At 32.7% G+C, this 25111-nt stretch overlaps 1 protein-coding gene across 1 annotated transcript; it reads right to left on the bottom strand.

Annotated features, from left to right (window-relative positions):
• On the bottom strand, positions 1–21424 carry LOC124360457 (kinesin-like protein KIF3A). The gene is made up of 12 exons (XM_046814102.1): positions 21147–21424; positions 16443–16658; positions 15432–15637; positions 14025–14212; positions 9929–10068; positions 8924–9121; positions 7883–8072; positions 7532–7667; positions 6986–7166; positions 5443–5679; positions 2875–3000; positions 1–1151 (listed from the first exon to the last, which is right to left on the bottom strand). The coding sequence occupies exons 1-12, from the start codon at positions 21153–21155 to the stop codon at positions 1020–1022; spliced, it is 1959 nt and encodes a 652-aa protein (XP_046670058.1). The 5' UTR covers positions 21156–21424; the 3' UTR covers positions 1–1019.
• Positions 21425–25111: the final 3687 nt, after the last annotated feature.

The raw sequence follows: 25111 nt of genomic DNA, 5'->3' as shown, positions 1-25111 counted from the left end.
TTGAGATAGATGCAGATTATTGTGAAGGATTATAACTCACTGGGAAGGATGCATATGATTGGGAAGTGTACAGATCACGGAAAGGATGTTGTTGAACACTGAAAATGATGTAACATATTAAAATATTATATACTACGAAAAATGTATAACACTAAATAAAATACAATGTGTTGGAAGTATAAAAACCACTAAGAAGAATGCAGACCACTTGGAAGTATAAACTCACAGATAAGAATGCAGCCTCACAGAAAAGAATAGACATGTCAGAGAAACGTAAGAATTGTTTAGAGAAATATTGTGTTGTACTCACTTGAAAGTATTCAAAATTTAAACTAAAATATACATAATATTCCATGTAAAACACGAAGTTTTACATTCTGTTTAATTATGGAACATATCAGATTGTGTTTTTTGTTTTAGCTGAACTCACATTTTGTCTTGATAGATAAATAATTAGTTTGAAAGATACATCATGAGAGATTGTGTGTGTTGTTTGTCTTAATGTTAAATTTAAAATTTTACGATTAATGAAAGAACAAGTTAATTGTATTATTTCTTTTGATCTTATTCAAAGATACCGTTTAAGAGAAGAAACAAGACACAAATGAATGTTTAAATAAGTAGGTTTAAATCTAAAGAAGTATTTTAAGGTTTTCATAGTACTTCCAACAAATATTATGTAGTATTAAATTTAATAAACTAAAATTAATAATTGAATACTAACCAACAATTATGAGACCCTACGTTATGAGTATTACTTTACCAACTCAAAAACCAATTTAAAAAACTTTGGTAAGGGTAACAAAGAATTTCATTGCTATCAGATAAATAACTTATACCTAATTTACAAATTATAAATAATAGTGAAATAATAAAGATCTTTGAACATAAAATAATTTTTCACAGCTGTGCTAGGTTGAAAAATAACATTAAGTGAATAGTTCACCACAACAACTAAAATAAAAACTGAGTATTAAGTAGAGGAACATTAAGGAATAAGTTATTAGTGAAGAAAGCAGTTAGTGATCAGTCACAGCAGTGGAGGCTCTAGATGATACTGCTCGCCCAGACTTTGCCCGACTTTTAGCTGCTGTGCCTAGTCGCTCGTTGTTGTATGTCAGGTAGACTTTGGACAGGTCTGGCACAGGGATCTAAAACAACAGAATAGTTTTTATCAGTCTTATCAACTGAGGTCAGAGATGATACTGTTCGTCCAGACTTAGTTGATCTGTCTAATAATATATTCTATTTCAGGTAGTTGACTTTGGATAAGTTTGCAATTGTTCTAGATCACAAGACGTAGATAAGTTAATTTAACATCAAGTATGGTAATCATGAACTGGAATTAAGTCCCTGGTACTGATATAAAAAATGCATACATTTAAAAACCTTTTTTCCAACTAAACGTGAATGATAAGTAAACAATTTTATCATAAATAAATAAAGTATAAACATGACATTGATGTAGCCATTGTGGGAAGGATTGATTTAATATGTATGTCTAGTTTAGCTCCAGTTCATCTTCCTCTTAATGCAGCGTCTGGAATCTGATGCATTACAGACTTGACTCTTGGAATCTGTAGTTATTTCTGAAGAGATTTAAAAAAGTTGATGACGAAGAAGCTGTCATAAAAAATGAACAATTTACATTGTTTCGACATTAGAGCATTAAGGTTGCAAAACATGAAATATAGTGTAATCCAGGTGAGTACTCTCATTGTCTCATCAGGTGCTCAATTGTTTAAAAAGTTAGGAGTCCCTATTAAAATTTACACTATTTTTTTCATTAAATAACAGAGAAGAAAATAGATACTTATTAGGTTTTTGATAATACTCTGGGCCATCGACAAATGATGTTATCACAAATCATAGATATTTAGAAAAGGTTAAATTAATTTAATATGTTTGTTCACTAAACTTGTTATGCACAGTGAGCACTAACTGGATGCAGATGCGGGAACATGCTGCTAACAGTGGAGTAAATGATCAGGACGACTTGGTTACACTCGACAGCCAGCAGACGCTAACTTCATGTCAAGCTTGGCCACTCAAACCACTGTGTCACGAGTACAAAGTGCATGCAAGTCCCTACTTCACTAGGTAGTTGTCAAGCGAAATTGTTTGAAGTGTACAAACAGTAGTGGCAAGTTCCTAATATAATTTCTATTATGTTCTACATGTTTTGTATATGAAATACTCCTTATTATAAGTCACTAAGGTTATTCATTTATTTGGTATACTGCCATATATTTATGAATAAATACCTAATCTAACTTTTTGAATTAGTGAAGAACTCCTTCACCTACTTCATCCCATTACTCGCCTCTGATAGACCATATATATAAACTAGTTTAGAAATTATTCCTGCATTACGTGTGCTGTCTAAGATTGCAATGTGAAAGGCTCATTTTCTGGGGTTGTTTAAAATCTCAGAGTAGGATTCAGAATTTAGTTGAGCCTAAACACCCACACAATGATTTCCATTGCAAAATGAAAAACTAATTCGGTACCCGAGGGTAAAAATAGTTGAATTTTAATTGTTAGTCAATAGGTTAACAAACAACACCAACGGCACACAACACTATCAACACTTGTACATAGTACAAATTTTCTCACGAAAGTGGTGGGATTTTCAATTGTATTTCTAATTTTTACTTAACTACTAAAAAAATGACAAGCAACATAACCTTCCACCAATAAATGCTGCTACAGTATTCATCAACACAGCAACCATTTGGGCTCAGCCTTTACTTGTCATGCTACATGTAAGCAGATACTGTTTTCAGGACAGCTCTTATATTCAAGTTATAACTATTTTTAAAACTCACTGGAAACTTATTTTTATTTTAGTTCACGATTTAAAATAGACTGTACCTCTTTTTTTGGTCCAGGGCTCAGAGGACAAAGAGTTTTGCGCATATTGTTCCCTGTATATGCAACACATTTCAACTGCCACTCCCCAATATCTTCATTCCAATGTGCATGTCGCTCTATCATCTCCTACAACACATAACCACTCAGTCAACACTTGACACTTTAATATAAAGAAGTAGAATTTCTAATTACTAACAATTTTCTTCATATTTCTTAAATAAAAAACTAACAATATGGCTAAATTGGATTATGATATTCAAAATGACATTATAGTTTACTTTAAAATATTGAAGTGTTATATCTATAAACCTCAAGTATCACATTCACTCATAAGTTTAGCACATATGTTCTTCTGGGTTGATACATGCTAAGAAATGTTTTAAAGACATTTGCATTGTAAAGTCTAAAGATTTCCACATATGAGGAGCATCATCTGTATCTAGCACCAAAAGAATTTCCTACTATTTGAACTTTTATTAGTTGAAAATCCTTTTTGAGTCTTCAGGGTTAAGTCAAATAAGTGAGAAGATGAACTACACAGACCAACAGACTTAGCTAGACAAAGCTCTACAAGCTGGTAGAAATTGTATATCTGAAAACAAAGAGTCTTAAGGTTAATAGGTTATGCTAGGAAAGGATTTGTTACTAATAACTCCAACTTAATGCCAACTAAAGTCAGTAGTCAAGTTGTGTCATACGGAATAACATTACACCAAACCAAAATTTGTATAGAACAAAATACGTAATTAATTTAACATGTTGAAGCCTAGCCTAGTAGAGGGTTGCAACATCAGTGGTCAAAAAATAATTTTTTTATTTTATTTATTTATATATATAATTGCTGATTAATATAACGAATTTTATGGGTATAACTTATTTAATTACCACAAAAGTACTGTGATGTGAATGTATAAAAAGTATTATGCTGTATCAATTGTATTAATGTTTATGTCATGACTTATACATATGTAGTATATCTAACTGTTTATATATAGTATCATTTTATGCTGCTTGTATTATATATTTTTATAAATAACATTTTTTATATAAAGCTATTTTGATGTTACCTTGGTATTATCAGTATAATGACTTAATACGTCATACTGATTTAACATGAGCATTATTGTAATATGACAATAACTGATCATAATATACAGAACATTGTTATTTTATTGTTACATCATAAATATGAACATTATGTTCATATTTATAGAAAATGTTATGACACTGACATTTTACTAAGTAACCAAATCTTATTATAGTAAGATGCATTTTACAAGTATTGAATTAACAATTACCACAATACTGAGCAAAACATCCCAGAAATTGGCAATAATACCAATCACCTGATTTATAGTAGTTAAAATTTCAGTCAGAAACAATAAAAACTAGAATAATCAGCAAAAACAGTTGGAATTCTTGGAGATCTAAATTAACCCTTCCCACGCGGTAAACGGATATATCCTTCAAAGTCTATTTTGTGTTATTTAATAAATTGTAGTTGCCTTGGAATCCGCTAGAGTTCAAGGGAGTGTTGAATACCTGTTCCGAAAAGCAGATGTTACAGTTTGAACCTCATTGGCGCGTCGCAGTGGTGGGAGGGCGTGGCTTTGTCCCTCGTGGCGTGATTTAGTCTCAGTCTGTGGCGAACCATTACGCGGTAAACGGATATATCCCGGCACGGCATATTTTAGTGTTTAACGCTGTTTTGCCACATTTCCTTATTTATTGTTCGTGTTCCTGTTGTATTTAGCTTTATATTATCTTTTTATTTTGCTATTACTTTATTTGTTGTGTCGTTATAGGCCTATATTGTTCTATGCAATAGCGAATCTTGACGATTTTTTATAAAATTTGAAAATTTGTTAAAAAATATAGGGGTCCATTATAAAATATTTTTTATTCCTAATAGCCACCACTAACTAAAAAAAAAAATTAGAGTTGGTAAAATGTAACAAAAAATTTTAAAGTTAATTACGCATTATGAGTCAAAATTGAAAGATAAATTTCGCGTGGGAAGGGTTAACATGTTTTGTAGCAATGAGTATAATATTAAAAAGTGTAAATTCACCATAAAAAACCTTCAACATTGTGACACATACATAGTGTTTTTGGTGCCAACTGTTTACATGAACGTGTTAAAACACTGTTACTCATTAATGAAATATAAGCAATTTCTCAATGACCTTCTTTCTACTTCTAAATTGTTAACGAGCCTTGAAGGTAAAGCTATGATTCTTTACATTCAATGATGATCCCTTACAGTGACTGGAAGTGGAATTCTTTTATACAACCTCCATAACCAAGGAAATGTTTATCAGAAATTCTAAAATGCGCGCTGATTTAAAAAATCATAGACAACTAAAAATGCTTTATTGATAAAATATAAACCAACGCTTTCCGAGTCAATGTGTCAATCGCACTCTAGCAGTCACCTAATCAACACCAAATGGATCGGTCGACATTTCCGGCGTTAAGCTATATGTTTCATATATGTTATTGATGATTTTGGCCTACAGTTAAACAATGTAAACTCAACATGAAACAATTTAAGAAACAATGATTCACCTTGTAATGGTCAGGTATGAATATCTTCTCGATGGTCTCTTGCAGAGCCAACTCCTTTGTGAGTTGCCTGACATTGTCCAGCAGTCCTTCCATCTCCCTCTGGTTCTCCTGAGTTACATCCTTCAACTCCTCCTTAGCTGATAACAGCAGAGCCGTCACTTTCTTGAGCTTTCGGGTCAGGCCTTGTGCCTCCTCCTGTAGGCTTGAGTATCTCTCTTCTATGTTGATCCGTTCCGCCTGCCGGACATAGAGATTGGATTATCATGGTATACAATTTAATACAATAATGAATTTTTATCAAATCCTTTGAGAATGAATAGTGAGAACATGTTGAATTAATTGAACATTATTTTACAATCCCTCAACTTATAAGTAATTTTAGTTGTTGTTTTTAACCCTTTGGGGTCATTAAATTCGTATGATTGATCTCTCATATTGCCTGGCCACAACAGTGGCCATGGCATTCTCTGTCTCAGGTCCTTCAGGTCGATTCATGACCACGTCCTGTCCCTCAGCTCAGCGGACCACACCTCAAGGCCCTCGCTGTTTTGCTGTTCAGCTCATCAGGTCACTATATTGTGCAGTTATAAATTTCAATCCTTCTCCAGTTGTGGCTGAAAAGTGCTGGAATATCTCAGTGAAATAAGTAACTAAATTAATAATTCTCGATTTGCAGCACATACCGTAGTGCACATTGTTCACTATTATTTTTTATCTGACCGTCAGTGTCACTGTACCTGCTATAGTGTATTCTATCTACTTTTTAAAATACTAGTGCATTCACTGGAGACAAAGCTCAAAGTATGAAAACAATTTTATATTCTGTTGATAATGGTAAATTAATTTAAACAGATGGAAATTTTATTCTACAAATAAAAATATTTTTAAACAGATCAACTTATAACTTAATGGACATGTTACTTGGTTTGTTTAAAAGCAAATAATAAATAACCAATTGGTAAAATTTCAATCTTGAAGCTAATAAACTTTGTAAATTATTTGAGAATTTCAGTCATTTCAAATACTGCCATTTACATTTGAGTGGAAGTGATGTGCATGGTTACGCAAGTTGCAAGTGGTGACGTAGAACACAGCCGGCCACTATGTGTGGCCCGTAGAGCTGAGGACAACCACCTGAGACTCCATCCAAACTGAGTGAGGGATAAGGTTTAGGTCACATAACTGACCTCCTGATCGCAAAGGGTTAAAAATTCACAATTTTACTAAACTTCCTCAATAGAGAAAATCTATTAAAACACATTTTGAAATATTTAAATACAATAAAGGTACAATGAATAGAGAGATATTGTTGAGATATCATTCCTATTGAATCATATTGAATGGAAATAAAGTCTTAACAGCGTTCAAGATTAGTTGAGTTTCAGCCAATCATGTTAAATCTCCACCCTCTTCTCTCACCTTTTATAAGCGGATTCAACACAGGATGAATCATTAAACTTATCATCGCAAGATAAGTTTATTCTATTCTATTTATCATAGTCAACACTATAATGTCATGGTGTTTACATGAATAAACATTTACCTCTTTTATCTCCAGCTCTCTCTGTAGCTGTTCTTCTCTTGTCATCCGCTGTTCCAACTCTTTTGCTGAGGCTTCTAGAAGCTTTTCTTGCTCTTCAGCTTTCTCAAGCAAGTTTTCCCCTCCAACTAATATTTTTTTCTGCAGATTTTCTAACTTTTCTTTGAGAACATTCACTTCTGAGCTGAAAACAAAGTTTAGACAGAAAATCATCATTTCACCATTAAAACAATGAATATATTTTGAAAGAGATTAATTTTACTTAATTGAGTAAAATAAATTGTACAAGAGGAGGTGCACAAGTTTGTATTATTATTAGATTAAAGCAGTATATATATTTACGGTGCTATAGGAGTTTCTGGATGGCTGCGAGGCTCTTAGATTAAAGCAGTATATATTTTTACGGTGCTATAGGAGTTACTGGATGGCTGCGAGGCTCTTAGATTAAAGCAGTATATATATATATATATATATATAAGGTGCTATAGGAGTTTATGGATGGCTGCGAGGCTCTAGATTAGATTAGATTAAAACAGTATATATATTTACGGTGCTATAGGAGTTTCTGGATGGCTGCGGGGCTCTTCAACAGTGTCAACCTCCTCAGCATCGGCTAGAGTGTCCATGGTGAGAGGTTCCACTTTATGTTCCCCGTCACTTTCTTCACCCTCTGATCCACTACCATCTATACAATTACAATATTATTCTATTTTATAACATACTGTTTTATCACATTTTTAGTATAATGTTATGTTTTGGAAAAGTTACAAATATTATTTCCAATTAGGATAAACTGTAAAAAGTTATACATTGAACATTTGTGGAGTTACTTAATCCATTAAAATTTGTGGGTTCTACCATATATTAAATCTGGTGCTAGTGGTGTAGATTGTAACAAACCTGGGATAGCTACTCCGTCTGCCAGCTGCTGCCTCAATACTTCTATCTCTGACTGCAGTTGTCTCAGCAAGGCATCCTTCGGGTCCTCATTGATGCGAGCTCGGTTGCAGATGTTCTTCGCTCTATTGGCATACCTCAGTGTACTTATTGTCTCGTCATAGTTGTAGTTGGCAGGCCCAATTGTAGCAACCTTAATACATGAAAGCAGATTATAAAATAACAAATTCATATTTTATTATAATATTATTTTAATGATATAGATGTACTAAAATTAATAATCACTACATGAAGATTATCTATTCTCAAATACAATTAAATCCCTATTATTCATGGATGAATTAACCATGTTTCTCATTAGTTGTAATATTCTAATAACTCAAACATGTAATAAAAATTGCAAATATTGTATTAGTTAAGATAGTTAGAAATACATAGTGAAAAAAATATTTTGAAAAGATAACATAGGAGAGAAGGTGCAATAACATATGTGCATTTAGTGAAGAAACAATTGCTGATTTGCACTTTAAATGAAGTTAGTGTTGGCAATTGCAATTCCACCTGATATAATATAATGTTGTTATATCTTCTTGTAATAAAAACAATTAGACATTAACACACTTGAAAAACAAGTTTGTTTACTAAAATAAAAAATGTACTTGTCATTGTACATTGTATTAAGTTAAATATTTTGCATATGGTAGATGATAAACAATATTCCACTGATATCAGATACCTGAAGACACACTGGTAAATCATTGATTTTTAGCAATAACAGTTACTTCTAATATACTTGAAAATGGATTAAAAACAAACCTTTGATAACCTGGAGTTAACTTTAGTGTACAAAAAAATAAATTAACTCCTTTCAACTTAACAACAAAAATGTCTCAAAAGATTACTGCAAATCATTTCCTCACAACTTAATCTTTGGTGAAAGAATATACAATACTTACAAACTAATTTAACATTTTATAAAAATTGTATTATTGCTATTTGTAATAAACTATTAGCTTATCTGAAAATAATTCAATAATAATATACCATAACGGTTTTGGAGTTTCCACCAAGAGAATCTTGAAGAATCCGTGTGAGTTTGGAATTTCTGTATGGAATGTGGGTACACTTGCCATCCACCAGTGCTGAGATAACATTACCCAGAGTGGACAGAGAAAGATTGATCTTAGTAGCTTCAGCTAACCTCTGGCCTGTTGCACCTGTCTTGCTCTGCCTTTCAGATCCCTGTAACAACCAATATGGGTACATTTGCCATCCACCAGAGCTGAGATAACATTACCCAGAGTGGACAGAGAAAGATTGATCTTAGTAGCTTCAGCTAACCTCTGGCCTGTTGCACCTGTCTTGCTCTGCCTTTCAGATCCCTGTAACAACCAATATGGGTACATTTGCCATCCACCAGAGCTGAGATAACATTACCCAGAGTGGACAGAGAAAGATTGATCTTAGTAGCTTCAGCTAACCTCTGGCCTGTTGCACCTGTCTTGCTCTGCCTTTCAGATCCCTGTAACAACCAATATGGGTACATTTGCCATCCACCAGAGCTGAGATAATATTACCAAGAGAGAACTAAGAGAGATTGATCTTAGCAGCTTCAGGTAACCTCTGGTCTGATGCATCTGTCTTGATCTGCCTCTTAGATCTCTGTAACAACCAATTATGTTCTTTGATGTAAAAGAATAAAATTGTTGATTCATAGGCAACATAAATAATTTCATAATTTTTGCATGTTTCTATTATAGTAAGATTCCAAAATTTAAACAAATGTTTAATGGGACCCTTGATCTAAAGGTTGACCACGGCTTAATTTTACAATTCCTAATAATAGAGATATTGTCATTAAAAAAAATGGGCTAATAGTTTTTCTTCGTTTTATAATTGAGATTGATTAGACTGAAAATGTTGTAAATATCTTAGTGAGCACCAAAGACCTACAATGTACAAATTTGTATCTTGTTTGTTGGTTCCAGAGGTTTAATGATGTGATAATCACAGGTATTCAGCTTACAGATGTTCTTATCATATACTTACTGCAAGATCAACTAAATGGAGTCGTCCCATTTTAACATGCTGCTGATTATCCTCTCGCATCACACTAGTCTCCACTGTAATTGAGAATATTGCGTGTGATCTGGAGCTCTCCACGTTCATTGCAGTTGACGCCACAACTCCTGTGGTGAATAAGAACTCAATGATTTATAAAACACATTTATTTTGATAAATTGTTAAAATACAGATACTAATATAAATATTAAATTATCAAGTACTAGCTGTTTCCCGCGGCTTCGCACGCGGTCTCTTAAGCTTTGCCCGTATATTTCTTTGGCTTCAAATAGTGTTTGGCTATATATATATACGTAACTGTGTTGTGCAGTTTATAATGTGCAGAGGCGCTTTGATAACTTTTATATCTTGCAGTACAGCCTGGTGGTGAGTTGCATCAATGGGCATTGCATATATAAACCTTCTACATGGAAAAATACAAATAAATACAAATTTTCATAGTGATCGGTCCAATAGTTTCTGAGTCTATAAAGGACAAAACACACAAACATTCATTTTTATATATTACTAGCGGGCCCGGCGCGCTTTGCTGCGCATTTCAATAATTTTTTGCAAACGTTGCCCCTGGCTTCGCACGCAATTTCCCGTTGAAAACAGTACACTATATTCACTTATTCTTTTTTCTATCACATTCTAAACATTGCTGAGATAATTGATAGTCGTTCCATCGTGAGCCTCTTGGGCGTATTATGAAGGTATGTAACCATATTCCTGCCTCTATCTAGCTGTTACCCCCGGCTTCGGCTTCGCACGCAAATCTTAAGAACCGAAGTCCTTATATTACTTAGTAACATTTTTTTTTTTACTATAATAAATTTTAGATTAAATTAGTTATATCTCCGATGCCACGATTGAGCTTGCTTTGTTGTCTCGATCGAGAGAATATGTACACACGGAGTTTTTGAGAACCATACTTCTGTCAAAAAAAAACAACTAAGGTTGATTTTATAACATTCTTTATATTTGTAGCCAACGTAAGATAGTAATTATGATATCTGCATTACTCTTCTGATCAAGCATGAGCATGGTTTATATTAAATAAATATTGCAGTTAAAGGTGAATTTTTACGTCAAATTTGAATTGTATTATCTGGATAGTAAAGTCTATGTTTAACAGTGATTGCAAAAACAGTTTAAACAAAAATTTGTCGTTTCTCTTAAGCTTACTCTATGCTTTAAAACTATAAGTGTAATATATGTTTACAAAGAACAGCTGATTACAAATTTGAAAAGACGTTAACATATGTTTGCTGCATTGCATTTCTTATGGGTATTTCTGTAACCAGTGGGGCGGAATCCTGAATCGGGAAAGGGATTTGGGCATAGCTTATAAACCTTCTCCGTGGAAAAATACATATACGTACAAATTTTCATCATGATCGGCATCCCAATAGTTCACGATTCCATAAAGGACAAACATACAAACATTCATTTTATATATATAGACTAGCTGTTTCCCGCGGCTTGCGCGCGCTTTACGTAAGCCTTGGCCATGTATTTGCACTTCTGGTTCAAGTGCATTATATTTCTATACACCGATGTAGAGTTTGCCTTATTGTCACGATCTAGAAAATCTGTGTATGCTTATTATATAGCCATTATACACGTACAGTGTATCTTATTATAAAGCGGTCTAACAGTCAAGCTTTAAGTTCAAAACCATATATGTATCATAAAGACAAACATATATTCTAACTTAGTGCCTTCTAATAGTCTTTGGCAAAATTAATATTCGTAACTGTCTCGTAATTGCAGTTTATAGTTTTGCAGGCGCTTTGAAAATTGTTATCTTTTTACAGCGCCGCCTGGGGTGGCGAGTTACATCAATGGGCATATCGTATAAACCTTCTCCGTGGAAAAATGTATATACATACAAATTTTCATAATGATCGGTCCAATAGTTTACGATTCCATAAAGGACAAACACACAAACATTCATTTTTATATATAGAGATTATTGATCATTGGTGCAATCTGAATAATTAGGCAATGACGTCTTCTATGCAACCTGCATTAAACTACTGATCAAGCACTTTACAATACAAATTTTCTACATTTTTAAATGTAAAACAAATGTTTTCTGCCTCTTTGATGAACTTCAGCTGAAAGTATTAACAGCTGTTAAGTATCAGTTTCGCTTTGTATTATGTGTCGTAGCGCAGTCTGTCGGGATCCAATATAAAACACTCTAACATCAACAACGATTTATAATTAACAAATTATATATGTTTACAAAGAACAGCTGATTAAAAATTTGAAAAGACTCTTTCCACTTAATAACATATGTTTTGCTGCAATGCATTTCTTACGGGTATTTCTGTAACCAGTGGGGCGGAATCCTGAATTGGGAAAGGGATTAAAAAGTATCCTATAACCTTCTACCAGATCAAGACACGAACAAATTAAAAAAAAAAAAATTAGGCGAATCCGTCCAGCCGTTTGTGAGTGATGCTGTTACACACGAACAGTTTCATTTTTTATATAATAAGACAAAGTATGTGTGGATTACAATTACACAGAGTATTCAGGAAATTTAATGTGATAATGTCTGGTCAGTCTAAACACAGAAGCTCGTTATCACAATTTGTTGGGAAGTATTTATCTTACAAAAACCTACATAAAGCATTCTATTCTATAGTTCTATATATATATATATAGAAATATATATATATACATAGGGAAATAAATATTTCGAACCATAACTATAGGTTTTTATGGCAGAAACAATAAAATAGTACAGGTTTTTGAAGATATATAAACAGTTATGAAGGAAACAGGATTTTCCAGACATTTGCCATCGTTCAGTGAAACAAGAAATCAGTAACACCACGTTTTACTGAACAATGGCAAATGTCCGGGAAAATCCTGTTTCCTTCACAATCCTTCCATCGTCAAAAATAACCTTCAAACAAAGTATAAACAGTTGTCAGACATTTTTGGTATAAGCCACGCAATTCACTTATGGCTGGTCGGACTGAAGAGCGGTGTAAAATTAGACCAATCCGACATATTGGGCTGTCTTCCTCATGGTTAGTTCACTAACCTGTCTAACCTAACGTGGTTAGTTTTGAATTTTAGTTATGAATGAAGATTGGACAATGGATAATACAAACCCCAATACCTGTTGTGAATGTTTGATTTGTGATTACTTAAAACTAGCTATTACCTGCGGCTTCGCATGCAATTTTGAAAATTGAAGTTCGTAGCCTTCTTAGCCTTTTATGATGTAATATGAGGGAGTTCTATATTGTTCAAACTTAAGTAGCAACTGAGTCATATATCAGGTTTTGCACATGTATTCAAATTAGTTATATTTCTGTTGCCACAGCTGTGTTTGTCTTGTTTTTATGGTTAAGAAAATATATACCTATGCAGGTTTTAAAATCCTAATTCGGTCAAAAAGCTTTCTATTTCTGCCCCTGGTCTAAGATATTCCCAGAGGCATAGTAGAGTTTGCCTTGTTGGGCCGATAAAGAAAATTTATACATACTTAGGACTGAGAAACCTGTACAGTTTGTAATACAACATAGACTTATCATTAGTTTATTTAATCATGTACAGTACAAAAGTAACATGTTTCTAGTGAATTAATCAGTCAAATAATTCTTTAATCATGTTTATTTATTTAAATGTATCATTCAATAAATAAAATCTATTCAGTATTTTTTTGTGTTTACTGTATTTTTTGTGTAGCCAGTTGTTCTGTATTATGTTATTTGCTATGATTTGTTTCACTTTGTATTTTTTACATCCTAATAAAAGGATATACACAATTATATCCTAGTTATGTTTTTTATTTTACTTAGATTTATAAATTCAAATTTTAAGAAATCTAAAACTTACTCATGTATTATAATGCACTATATACCTCCAAGGTACGTACATGTTTAATAAAACTGTGGTGTTGTTAATAAAAACTCTTTACCATAACAAATGCCTTTCATTACCTTGATTGAATGATGATAGAATGTTAGATGATCTTCACAAAAATTTGGCACTTTAAATTCATATAGTTCACAAAACTGTACTATATTCAACAATAACATTGAAAGCATGGACTTACTATTTTTGTTGCCCAGGGTCATGATACGGTCCATGTCATCAGCATTGTTTACAATGTAAGTTGACAAGTCCTTGACAAAAACTCCCACATCGGGTCGTTCCTTTACTTCTAGTTTTGCTGAGTTCTTTGTTAGTAGATCTCGAATATCTTCATTATATATTTCAAAATAAGAAACACGCACCAGAAACCTAAACACCAAATTGCATAATCTTATAATTTCAAATTATTATTTTGATGTGATCCTTAATTGTTTTATAACATTTTATTAACAAAATATTGGCATGGGAATTATAGCCTTGATACATTTTACTAATATGCTATTGGTGTAATTTAATATCTGGTAACATTCTTAAATACTATCAATAGGCCAATAAATCACATTGGTATTTTAAAATGAGATTTTAACAGTCATGAATGGCCATGCGATATTCGGTACCTCCAATATCCGGCCTGGTGACTAACGATAAAAAGTTTTGTAACTGTAAACTTTGAAAATAAAGAATGCCACATGAGCAAGCTGAACACTTTCTCCCTCATGTCATAGGCTGGTATGGCAGTGGCAAAAGAGTGCAAGAGGGATGGGGCTTTGTTTGCCCACATTGTGACAACCCGCACTATTTTAGAAACAGTGACCTTGAAAAAACTGTGATATCAGTACTGTTGTGTCAGCTTTCAAAATGTGAAATGGGACATATTGTTGTGGAGAGATAGTTACTTTTTTAATAACCTAAGTTAAAGATACAAATTTTAAAAATTGTACTGTAGGTATTGAATGTTCAATATTTTAATAAAATAAATTTGTCCTTATATCCTTTTGAATAGTATTTTATTGCACACACATAACCACAAAAATTATAAAACATCCAGTGTGCTGGTTTAGTTTTAAGGTTTCAAATAGAATAAACTTTATTGTATAATACAATTTCATAGTGGCTTAAAAAAACAAACCATGACAAAGGTAACTCATTTGAATGAAACAAAAAGTGTTTAAACAAAACCGTACATCCACCAAAGAAATTAATGTCACAAAGGAATGATAAATATGCATATTGAAACATGTGAAATAACTAAACTTTTGACAATTTCCTCACTTCATAAGCAGGGTACAGAATTTCAAAATTGTACTTTGTGACTGATTAAAAATAACTAAAAAAATATACAGATATGTTCAGAAAATAAAGAGTGCCTGCCCCTAGCTGTGTGCCGCCCAGTTAAGTCTCCTACTTCTCTTATCAAAACAAAAGAACACTCACATTTATTGTGCTGGAAATTTTTAACTATTGTAACAATACAAAATTTTTTTAGAGGTATATTGGTTTATTCTGTTATTTATTTTGCTTAAAAATGATCCTTTTAGACTAAAAAAGCAATTTAATCAAGAGAAAATGGAATGTGTAGGCCACTTACTTAGTCTCTTCACTTGCTTTAGCAATGTGTCCGAAAATATGAGCGAATGAGTTGGGTATGATTCCCTTGAGCTCTGGTTCCGAGCGTACACCTTCCATGGTAAATGTCTTGCCAGTACCGGTCTGGCCGTAGGCAAGGATGGTCCCATTATAACCAGCAAGCACCTTCTCCACAATGGGTCGTGCAGTCTCATTGTACACATCCAACTGAAATGTATCATGCTTTTTAATCTTGTCTATCATAACATTACATTTTGTAAATAAATACTCTTGGTAATAGTGTAAACAATTTAACACTATTATAACAGAAATACTATTTAAAATAGAATAATTTTGTTCATCATTCAATCATAGTGAATTCTAGGTGGTATTATAACTTACCATACTAAGCAGTTCATACACTAAACACAAACAATATTATTCAGCAAGACAGTTTGTAAAAGGTTTGACTTTGGTAAAAGTACATAAGTTGGCAGTAAGATTACTAGCTAATTGATATAGAGGCTAATAGTATTATAATCAGATCACTGACTATTTTCTAATACATTTGGTCTAAAAGAAATTATATACAAGAAATATCATAGTCTTTACTCTGAGACTTAGTCCTTTTTTATTATTTTTCTGTTACTTTTTTTCTACCTTTCTTATCAACAACTGCTGCCAATGTGAATCGCTTTCAAATTTTATTATTTAAACATAACATCTATAACTCAACTGAGGGATCTTTTTGTTAGTCTTGAATTTAGTCAATGATCTTCTTTACTTTTAATTTATTCATCTCCCAGTAGTCGGGGGTCTATCAGATAAGGGAAAGTACAAGAGGACTGTGCTAATAGCAGGGCTTTGTACCCAACTAACAACTGATTACCCTTCGATAATCAGTCCAACACTGAGATTGACACTAAGTGGACCCTGAAATTTATAATAAAGTATTCAACTATAAATTTCAATCAGTAGGAATAGTACGCCATATAATATATTACATAACCTAATTGACTTTTAAGGTTTTTACCTGTTTTGAATCTGTATCAAACACAATATCAAAAGTGAACGTTTTTGGAGGCTCTTGAGGAGGAGCTTGAGGATTGCTGACCGAAACTGTGCCTGTCACAGGGTTCACGGCCGTCACTGTGACAAATCCACTCTCAATCTCATCGTTGCTGATTGGTCTGATACGTATCACCACTCGGACATTTTCTACTTCCTCACTAACAGAACTGTTACTTTTCTGAAAAATACATTGAATAAACCATTTCAAAGATTACAGTATTACAGTACGTAGTAAATAATTAATACAATATCAGGATCTGTTACGATTCACCTAAGTTAATTTGATAACAAACTTTGGAGAATAGTTTAAGATATCAGAGAAAACAAAATTGCTTCATATACTAAGCAGTCATATAAGTTTGTTTAATCCATGTTTATCAGTTTAAGAGGGCACACAGGTTAGCTTCTGAAATTTGAATTATAGTTCTTACAATTTATTAATGTCAGCTCTTTTTAATGTATTGAATAAAAATATTGTTCCAAATTAATTCAAACAAAGTAAAATCATTTATATTGTTTTTGAGTAATGACCACAAGTAAAATGGCGATATACATATGTTAATTTTAGTCACAAGCTGTCATACACGTTTATTGGTTTCTGGTCAGTCCTAGATGGTTGGTCCGCTAATACAGACCCATTGTGATCTGTAATTCAGTTTTAATAATTAGTGTTGTGTTTTGATTATATAAAGGCTGTTTTAGAATGAGTGAAGATGACATACGTTTATTTTAACATATATTTTAATTATTTATTAGGTTGGTTATTCACTTGAAGAAGAGATTAGACTGTAGATCTTGAAACATAGTGTTAGTGCTTTTTTTGTATCACTGAACGATTACAAATGCCAGGAAAAATCCTATTACATTCACAATCCTTCCATTTTCAAAAACAAACTTCAAAAAAAGAAAACGTTTATTCTTCTAAATAGTACAAGGTTAACTCAATTTTACTCTATTTTGTTTGTTACGCGTTATAAATACCCATAGTTTTCATCATTAACCCTCAAGAACTCGCACTAATTTTAAAACGCGAGAACTCGCACATGGAAGTTACTTTCAGGATAGAAGAAAAATGCTTTAAACTAATTAAATATTACTTTATTGCCCACATAAGTTGTTATACAAACCAATATATTAATATAATAGTTCTATAAGCAGAATTTCTATTCATGACATTGTTATGTTTAATAAAAGGAGAGCGTTTTAAAATTCTTACAAAAACAAACAATTTACAAAACACTATTGAAATTAATACAAATCCATACAAATGTGCCATTTAATTATAATTAGTTTATCCTAAAAAGAGTAACTAAACATTAATTTACTTATGGCAAATACTAACTTTTTACATTTTTAAAAAGACCTGTTTTTACAGAGCAACTGATAATAGGTAATAGTTATAACTAAATATGACACACAGAAAATAGAAGACGTTAGAACTAAAAAATTTTCAGGTAGTTTTTCACCTTAAACCCTTAGTTACTATCACTTACTTCTATTAATTCTTCATTGCTCGAAACACAATCGATGCAACAGGAAGGAGCAGAATGTTCTTGGTAAATGAAAAATCTGCAATCTTGACATATGGTCTTCGACAGGCTCTTCCTCCAGTCGCAGCAGTAGCAACATCCAAGTATTATGTCTTCAGAAGGCACAGGTTGCAGTTGAGAAGCTTCAACACCTAACAGTTGACGTATTCTTCTTTTCACCCATGCTGGAGTACTTTTGACATTCAATGTTGGAAGCATATGCTGTTTGCACAATTCTCTGGCCAATGTCTTAAAACACATATTTTTACGAGTCATGTGTGGATCTTGTAGATTTTCTCTCAAAATTATGAAAGTGTTCAGTCTTGCAATATCTAGCATTGTGTAGAAAATACTCATACACCAACGGTTAGTTGTTCTGATACCGATTATATGTCTTTATACCTGTCAACTGTGTCAACTCCACCTGTAATAAAATTGCAATAAAGAATGATTTCTGGTTTTCAATAGGTTCTTGAATGTTCCTCCACCATCGTCGTGCATTGATGATAAGAGAATCACATTCTTGTTTTTATGTGATTGGTAACTAACAAGAATGCATTCATCTTTGAATCCAAAAATGTAACTTTCAACTTTTCTTTCTTTATTTTCTACAAACATTGGTGGAATTTCCCTCTTGTTTTTTCTGAGTGCCAACTAAGGTAAACTGATGATCTGTCAGAAGCTCTTTACATTAAGGAACAGAGCAAAACCAACTGTCGACTATGAAATTTCACCCACTCCTATTAATCAGCTCAAAACGTGTGAAAATGCTTTTGGCTGAATTATTAACGTTCAACGGTTCACCAAGTTGCCTACTAGGATATATTTCCATTTTTGCTGTATAAAATGTCCAGGCACATGCTAAAGAAAATCTTAATTCCATATGCGGCTGGTATATTTTTCAAATTAACGTCAAACTTGCATTGACCCCAAAAGGATTCCAACATTCCAGAAAAAACTCATTGACAACATAATTATATTTACCATAAATTGTTCAACTATTTTTCATATATCAGCCAAATTATCCAGAACTTTTTTTTCTTGTCTTGTTGTTATGTCATCAAACCTTAGAACTTTGAGCAAGAACTGCAACCTACTTATTGACATGACAAAAGGGAAAAACTCAATTCCTGTGCCATCAGTTGCATAAACATCTATTAGTTTTTCATGTGACGATTTCATCACTCCTGCCATATACCCAAAAGCCGCTCTCAGCTCAGATGCTGTTGTTGCCTTACAATCTCTTTCCCTCATAAAGTGTTGTTTATATTTTTTAGTCCAAATATTAGTATTATCTATTAATGTCAGTAAAGATAAGATTGCATACATCTGAAGCAATAGTGAATTCTTTAGCTCTTCCATCAACTTTTACACACATTCTCAAAATGTTCCTTTCTATTGTTCTATTTTTGTGTCTTTGGTTTCAAATCCCAAAGTGTTTTTTTGTCTTTACTTATGTACTCAAAATAACCATTGGTTCATCTCCCAATTTCGTTATGTTGTCTGACAATTAAAGGCATATTTTCTAAACCTTCAAATTAATTTATTGAAATATGTGCTGGGATTTCTTTGTAATTCTCATTGTCTGACTTCACTTTCTTCCTCTCCTTCATTTTGGCCATGATCTTCATCTGCACTCTCCCCGATATCTTCTTCGCCAGCAAGGTTTTTGCTGTCCTCCTTCAAAAATAATAACTCTCTCCTAACGGTTCAGTTGGTTGTTGAATCGCGGTAAACTCTTTCAATATTGGCTGATAGCCTTGGTATGCAATCATCGTCAATATTCATTTTACCAAATCCAATGAAACACTGAATGAATTGTTAAAGAAAATTATACCAACTTGCACATTGTAATTTGAATGACAAGGGCACTAGCACACAGAAGCTAACTCTGGGTTTCACGCCATGTAAAAACTCGCATATGGAACCTACCTCCAGGGTGAAGCAAATAGTACTGCCAGGCTAACACATAGCAGTGTAACGAAACAGGGGTAAAGAAATGTTTTTCTATGAAAGAAGCTTGTAAAGTAACTAGATCAGCACAGCAAATCACAGGCTTCTTGGAAAAATTAAGAAGTGAACTTAGACTTGGATCTAACTTCCATGATGTGAGTTCTGAAGTAGTTGCGGTTTTTACGTTGCTTAATAGGCTACTATCATTGGTACTTTACATATAGAATCAACACACATATATCAAACTATTATCAATATATCTAAAATACAAACTAAGGTCAAAGGTTTGAAAGTAAAGAAGTAATTTATTATAAACAATAACACAATGTACCAGGCTAAGTAATAAAGGAACCATAACCATCAAACAATCAATTAAGATACATAATAGGTTATAGCAATAATCTCATTTAAATAATAACAAAATACATATTAAAACAAACAAAACAAAACAAAACACAGATTATTGTCTATCAATGCTATTTTGGTTTGTTTTTTAATGTTGACTAACATTTTTATTTAAATTAAGCTACTTATCAAATATCACGTTACAGAAATGACTTATGTTAACTAATTAATCGTATTCAGTTGATTATATTCATGGGTGTAATTATGCAATGTTTTTTATATCGATGTAAAAAAATGAGTCTGTTTATTGTACTCTACCCAAATTATTACTTTCTTAGATATAAAATAAGCTGAACTATACTATAGTTTGAAATATCAATAACGTAATTTGGTTCAACATTTTGGGAGTTTAGATTATAATGGTTATCGATGATTCAATTGCAGTGGTGGCCGCTTATTATTCTACAGTCCAAATGAATTCATCAGTCAGAGTCGGTTGATATACCGATAGATCTAGGTTTAACTAATCAAGCAACGTCTTTTGTTAAAGTATATATATATATATATATATATATATATATATATATATATATATATATATATATATATTTAGTCTCTTTATCTTACTCTTCCCACACTTATCTCATATTTGAAAAATATAGTAATAATTTTAACTCATTCTAATTTTTGATCCACAAGGGAAGGAGACAATTACGAAAATAAATAGACAGAGTTCTAGGCTATTTAAAACTTGCTAATTATTAATTTATCACTACTATACAGCAATTTAGAACAACTACTAACACAAAGATTCTAGAAATTCAATATATTAAACTTACTGCTGACATGTTGGATAAAAATTGTGATCAAAATAATTGCTTCAGAAATGTACACATAACCTCTGACATGAAAGGATATAAAACAGTGCTTATTTTTTATATTTAAGACACATGTATCCTTAGCTTTGAAAATGATATCATCACCAAAAATAATTTTAGAAAATCTAAGCAAAATTCCCCACAAACATCAATATACAATAATCAATGTCCAATTATTCAGTATCTAGGCAAACAAGAAACAAACTGTCAAGGTAAAACAGACGACGGCTATATTTTTCTTGTTGACACAATTTAGCAGTCAGCCTATGTGAATTTTTTCGTCAATGATCTGATGGGTAGATTGTTCAGAAACCGTTATTACATACTAGAATGTTTGTGGAGTGGATGTACTATGTGAATGTAAACTCAGGATGAAGTTCAGCGCAAAAAACAACCAATCATGCGAAAAGATATCAGTTTGGGTTTTTAGCGCCCTTTGAAAGAAGGGGATAGTAGATTCCTAGCATTAAATCCATTATATATACAATATGAATTACCCTGTGTTTGTACGGAATAAGAAGGCTGACAAACATTGTCTAAGGAGAATTTGGTAAATTCCAGAAATCAAATTGACCAAACAAATCTAAACAGAGTTTTTCAACAGATAAAACGGGTGTTAACATCTGTTAAAATGAATGGTTTTAAAGAATATTGTTCTGCACTTACTCCTTATCAAGGAGTAACTATAAGGAATATCGGTACTTTGGGATTATACCGACCACACCCAGACATGAATCGTTATTTGACATTTTGCTTCTACTGATTACTAGATTAGCGTAGAACAATATTTCGTCAATATAAAACAGGAATTGTCTTATCGCAAACCCCTCCCCACCCTCAGACAGAGGTCAAAGTCGAGCGGTCTAGTAGATAACGTGATTGCAGAGTCTCGCCGCCCGTTCAGCTGGTGCGTCGCTTTGTTATACTTCTGTGACTTACCTCTACATTTCTCCAAACACAAAAATTCAACAAAAACAAACATTACCAAACTAAAACTAAACTCTTTATTGAAAAAACACTAAAAACTTGTTTTTATTCTTGATCACACTCCGCCACCCAAAATGCGAGTGCCCCCAAAGGTGCTGCCGAAGCCCGCGCTGATGTCGACGAAAGAAAAACATCCCTCGAGGTAGTACCTATCAGTAAAATATAAAATTCTAGAGGGGCTGATCAGATATATAAATTGAATTGTAATGGAAAGGCAATTATGTACCGTGCAAATCATGTGATGCCGCGCCCTGCCCTAATCGGGATTATCGAGAAAGATAAGATAACAGCGATAACAATACCGATCACAATACCTGGAAATGCTTGTAATTTTGTAATTAAACAGTTGTTTTTTCGTTCTATCATGTTTGTTTCTATACATATATATTTTTGTGTTCTTCATACTGGTGTGGTCGGTGTAATCCCAAAGTACCAGAATGTCACTAAAAATTAAAACTGTTAAAATCTCAATTTCTTTAAATAAAACATGAAGTGTCTTTGGCTAAAATTAATAAGTGACAGGCAAGTTATTGCAGATTTCATTTGAAACTTTTTTCAAATCGCATCCTTGTAACGATATTTAACAATATCTCAATTTTTCAAACTAAATCAATTACGTATACTGATATATCGTTATAAGCCATCTAAAGTAAAGAATTGTATACTTAGAAGCAAACTCAAATAAAGCCCCAGATTATGACTTGATAACAGTAAGATTCTCAAGGAATTCTCTAGAAAAGTTAACATTTTAAAGACAATAATTTAAAATGCAGGTTTAAGTTTGGAATACTATCCTTATTAATAAAAGTGGAAAATCTCATTAGAATACCAAACACGGAAAGCCTGCTCATGAAGATACATCTTACCAACCAATCAGTAAAAAATGCCCTATGAACCCAATGGTATATAAAACCTGTTAATTGAAAATCATCTTATCTCCTACCATCAACTTGGCTTCCGTCAACACTATTTAACGCTAGAACTGGTCCATACAATAGCTGATATAATAAATCAGGGCTTGCAAATTGGAAATACTCTTTTGTGGGTTTGCTTGATGTAGTTCAAGCTTTTGATAAAATACTACATCAATGCCTTCGTTTTAAGATCAAATCTTCATTACCAGCCTCGTACTTCAACTTTCTCAAATCTTATCTGTAAACGTAATCTGGAGAAATTAAATTCAAAAATTCCAGAATGTATATTTGTCTTTGCTAAGTACTAAGTCAAGAGTGCCTAATGAAGTTTGCTTGAACCTGTCTTAATTAATACGCTATTCAAGGCTCTAATTCCAGAAAACCCAGGAGTAATGATTGCAACATTCTAACATTCGCTGACGACACAGCTTTACTCACCTCTATCCTAGTATCATCCTATTAGCCTCTGTTGAAAATCCATTGTTACAACTCAAATTGTACAATGAAGTCTAAATTAACTGCCTACCTTTCTCAGTAAATGGAAAAAGTAAATCGAACTAAGTCGTTATACAATTTTTACCTTAAGAGCTAGTCATCTAATATCAAAAGACAATGTATAATTGTCTCAGGTTAAGAAAATTACTTTGGTTAAGAATATACCTGGTAATACACATTGATAGAAGTCTAACATAACAAACTGGGTTTGAGTTGAACACTAAATAGGTATCAAAATAGCAGAGTGGTATATCAAGATTTCAGTGTAAATCCCATGGAACATACTCAAGGCTCCTTGGTATAATGTTTAACATCATCAGCCAAGACTCAAATATTCCATTTGTCAAGGTCGAAGTATGTCATTTCAACATCAGATACATTCAATAACTAAACAACCCCCATCATCACCTTAGGCTGGACTTATTTGAGAATACTGACAGTTTTTACAAACTAAAGAGACACAAAGTACTGGATCTATCACTAATCTTTTTGTATATTTATTTACGACTGTTTAAAATAGCTCCTTCATTGGAACGCTGATATCCTATGGTTTTGTGTTTAATTAACTATCACATTTACTTGTTCCATTGTACTGAATAGATTGTAAATATTAAATTTCATCTGCTTAAATTGATATACTTTACTATTGAATTCCACATTAAGTATGGGTCGGTGGTGTCCGCACAAACTATATTATTAACAGGAGTATTCACTCTCCAAAAACGCGCTGTTCGAGACAGTCATGTAGACCTGCATTAAGGTCTTTTAACATATTTAACACTCCCGACCTTATATATTATTTGAGACAGTGATGTTTTCTCAATTCAACAGTGAACGTGTAACGGATGTACTGAATGTGTAAAGGGTAATGTGTAAACCGAAGACAACCTGCGGAATCGGTCCGCTCTTGCTGCCGGCCTGCCATACAATGTTGGTGCTAGGTATTTCTAGAGGTTGCCTCAACATATAAAAGGCTACCATCGCAAGAAAGCTGAAGTGACACCTGGTTGATGGTGATTTTCACTCGGTCGGAGAGTTTTATTATCCTAGCTCCTATACAGAACCAGCTGCGCGAGTTGGGGAAATGTGTTGTGTGTATAAATAAATTTTATTTTATTTATAGGTTTTAAGTTTTTAACAATGATATTTTATTAAATAAAACAAAATTGATATTGTCAAAAGTAACGATTTTTAAAACTGTAATTGTTTTTGGGTTGGAGATATTTCATTGCTATACCTGTTGATTGTTATGCAACTGATATTGTGTTGTACACAACAATAAATGAAAGGAAAAAATAAATTAAATATGAAAACAAAATAGTCAAGTAAACGTGTATTTACGTTTTCAAATAGTGTTATTCTAAACTGCTGTTCGGGTGGTTTATTCGCATGGTCTTAACTATTTTTATTTTTTAATGTATTGCAAACCATGTATTTATTAAATACATTTTACGCCACAGTCCCTTTACCTTACTAATACTACTAATATTGTATGACAATGGATAAAAGTGCAAATGAAAACTATAGATT

Source organism: Homalodisca vitripennis, chromosome 4, assembly GCF_021130785.1.
Source record: "Homalodisca vitripennis isolate AUS2020 chromosome 4, UT_GWSS_2.1, whole genome shotgun sequence".
In the NCBI taxonomy this organism is placed as follows: Eukaryota; Metazoa; Arthropoda; class Insecta; order Hemiptera; family Cicadellidae; genus Homalodisca; species Homalodisca vitripennis.
This window is presented reverse-complemented; position numbering and strand designations above follow the sequence as displayed.

Excerpts from the sequence above, each read along its gene's own strand:
- LOC124360457 (XM_046814102.1), bottom strand. Across the intron at positions 9,122-9,928 it reads TCCATTTAGTTGATCTTGCA|GGATCTGAAAGGCAGAGCAA; the intron begins GTAAGTATATGA and ends TGGTTGTTACAG. Across the intron at positions 7,668-7,882 it reads AGACGGAGTAGCTATCCCAG|ATGGTAGTGGATCAGAGGGT; the intron begins GTTTGTTACAAT and ends GTAATTGTATAG.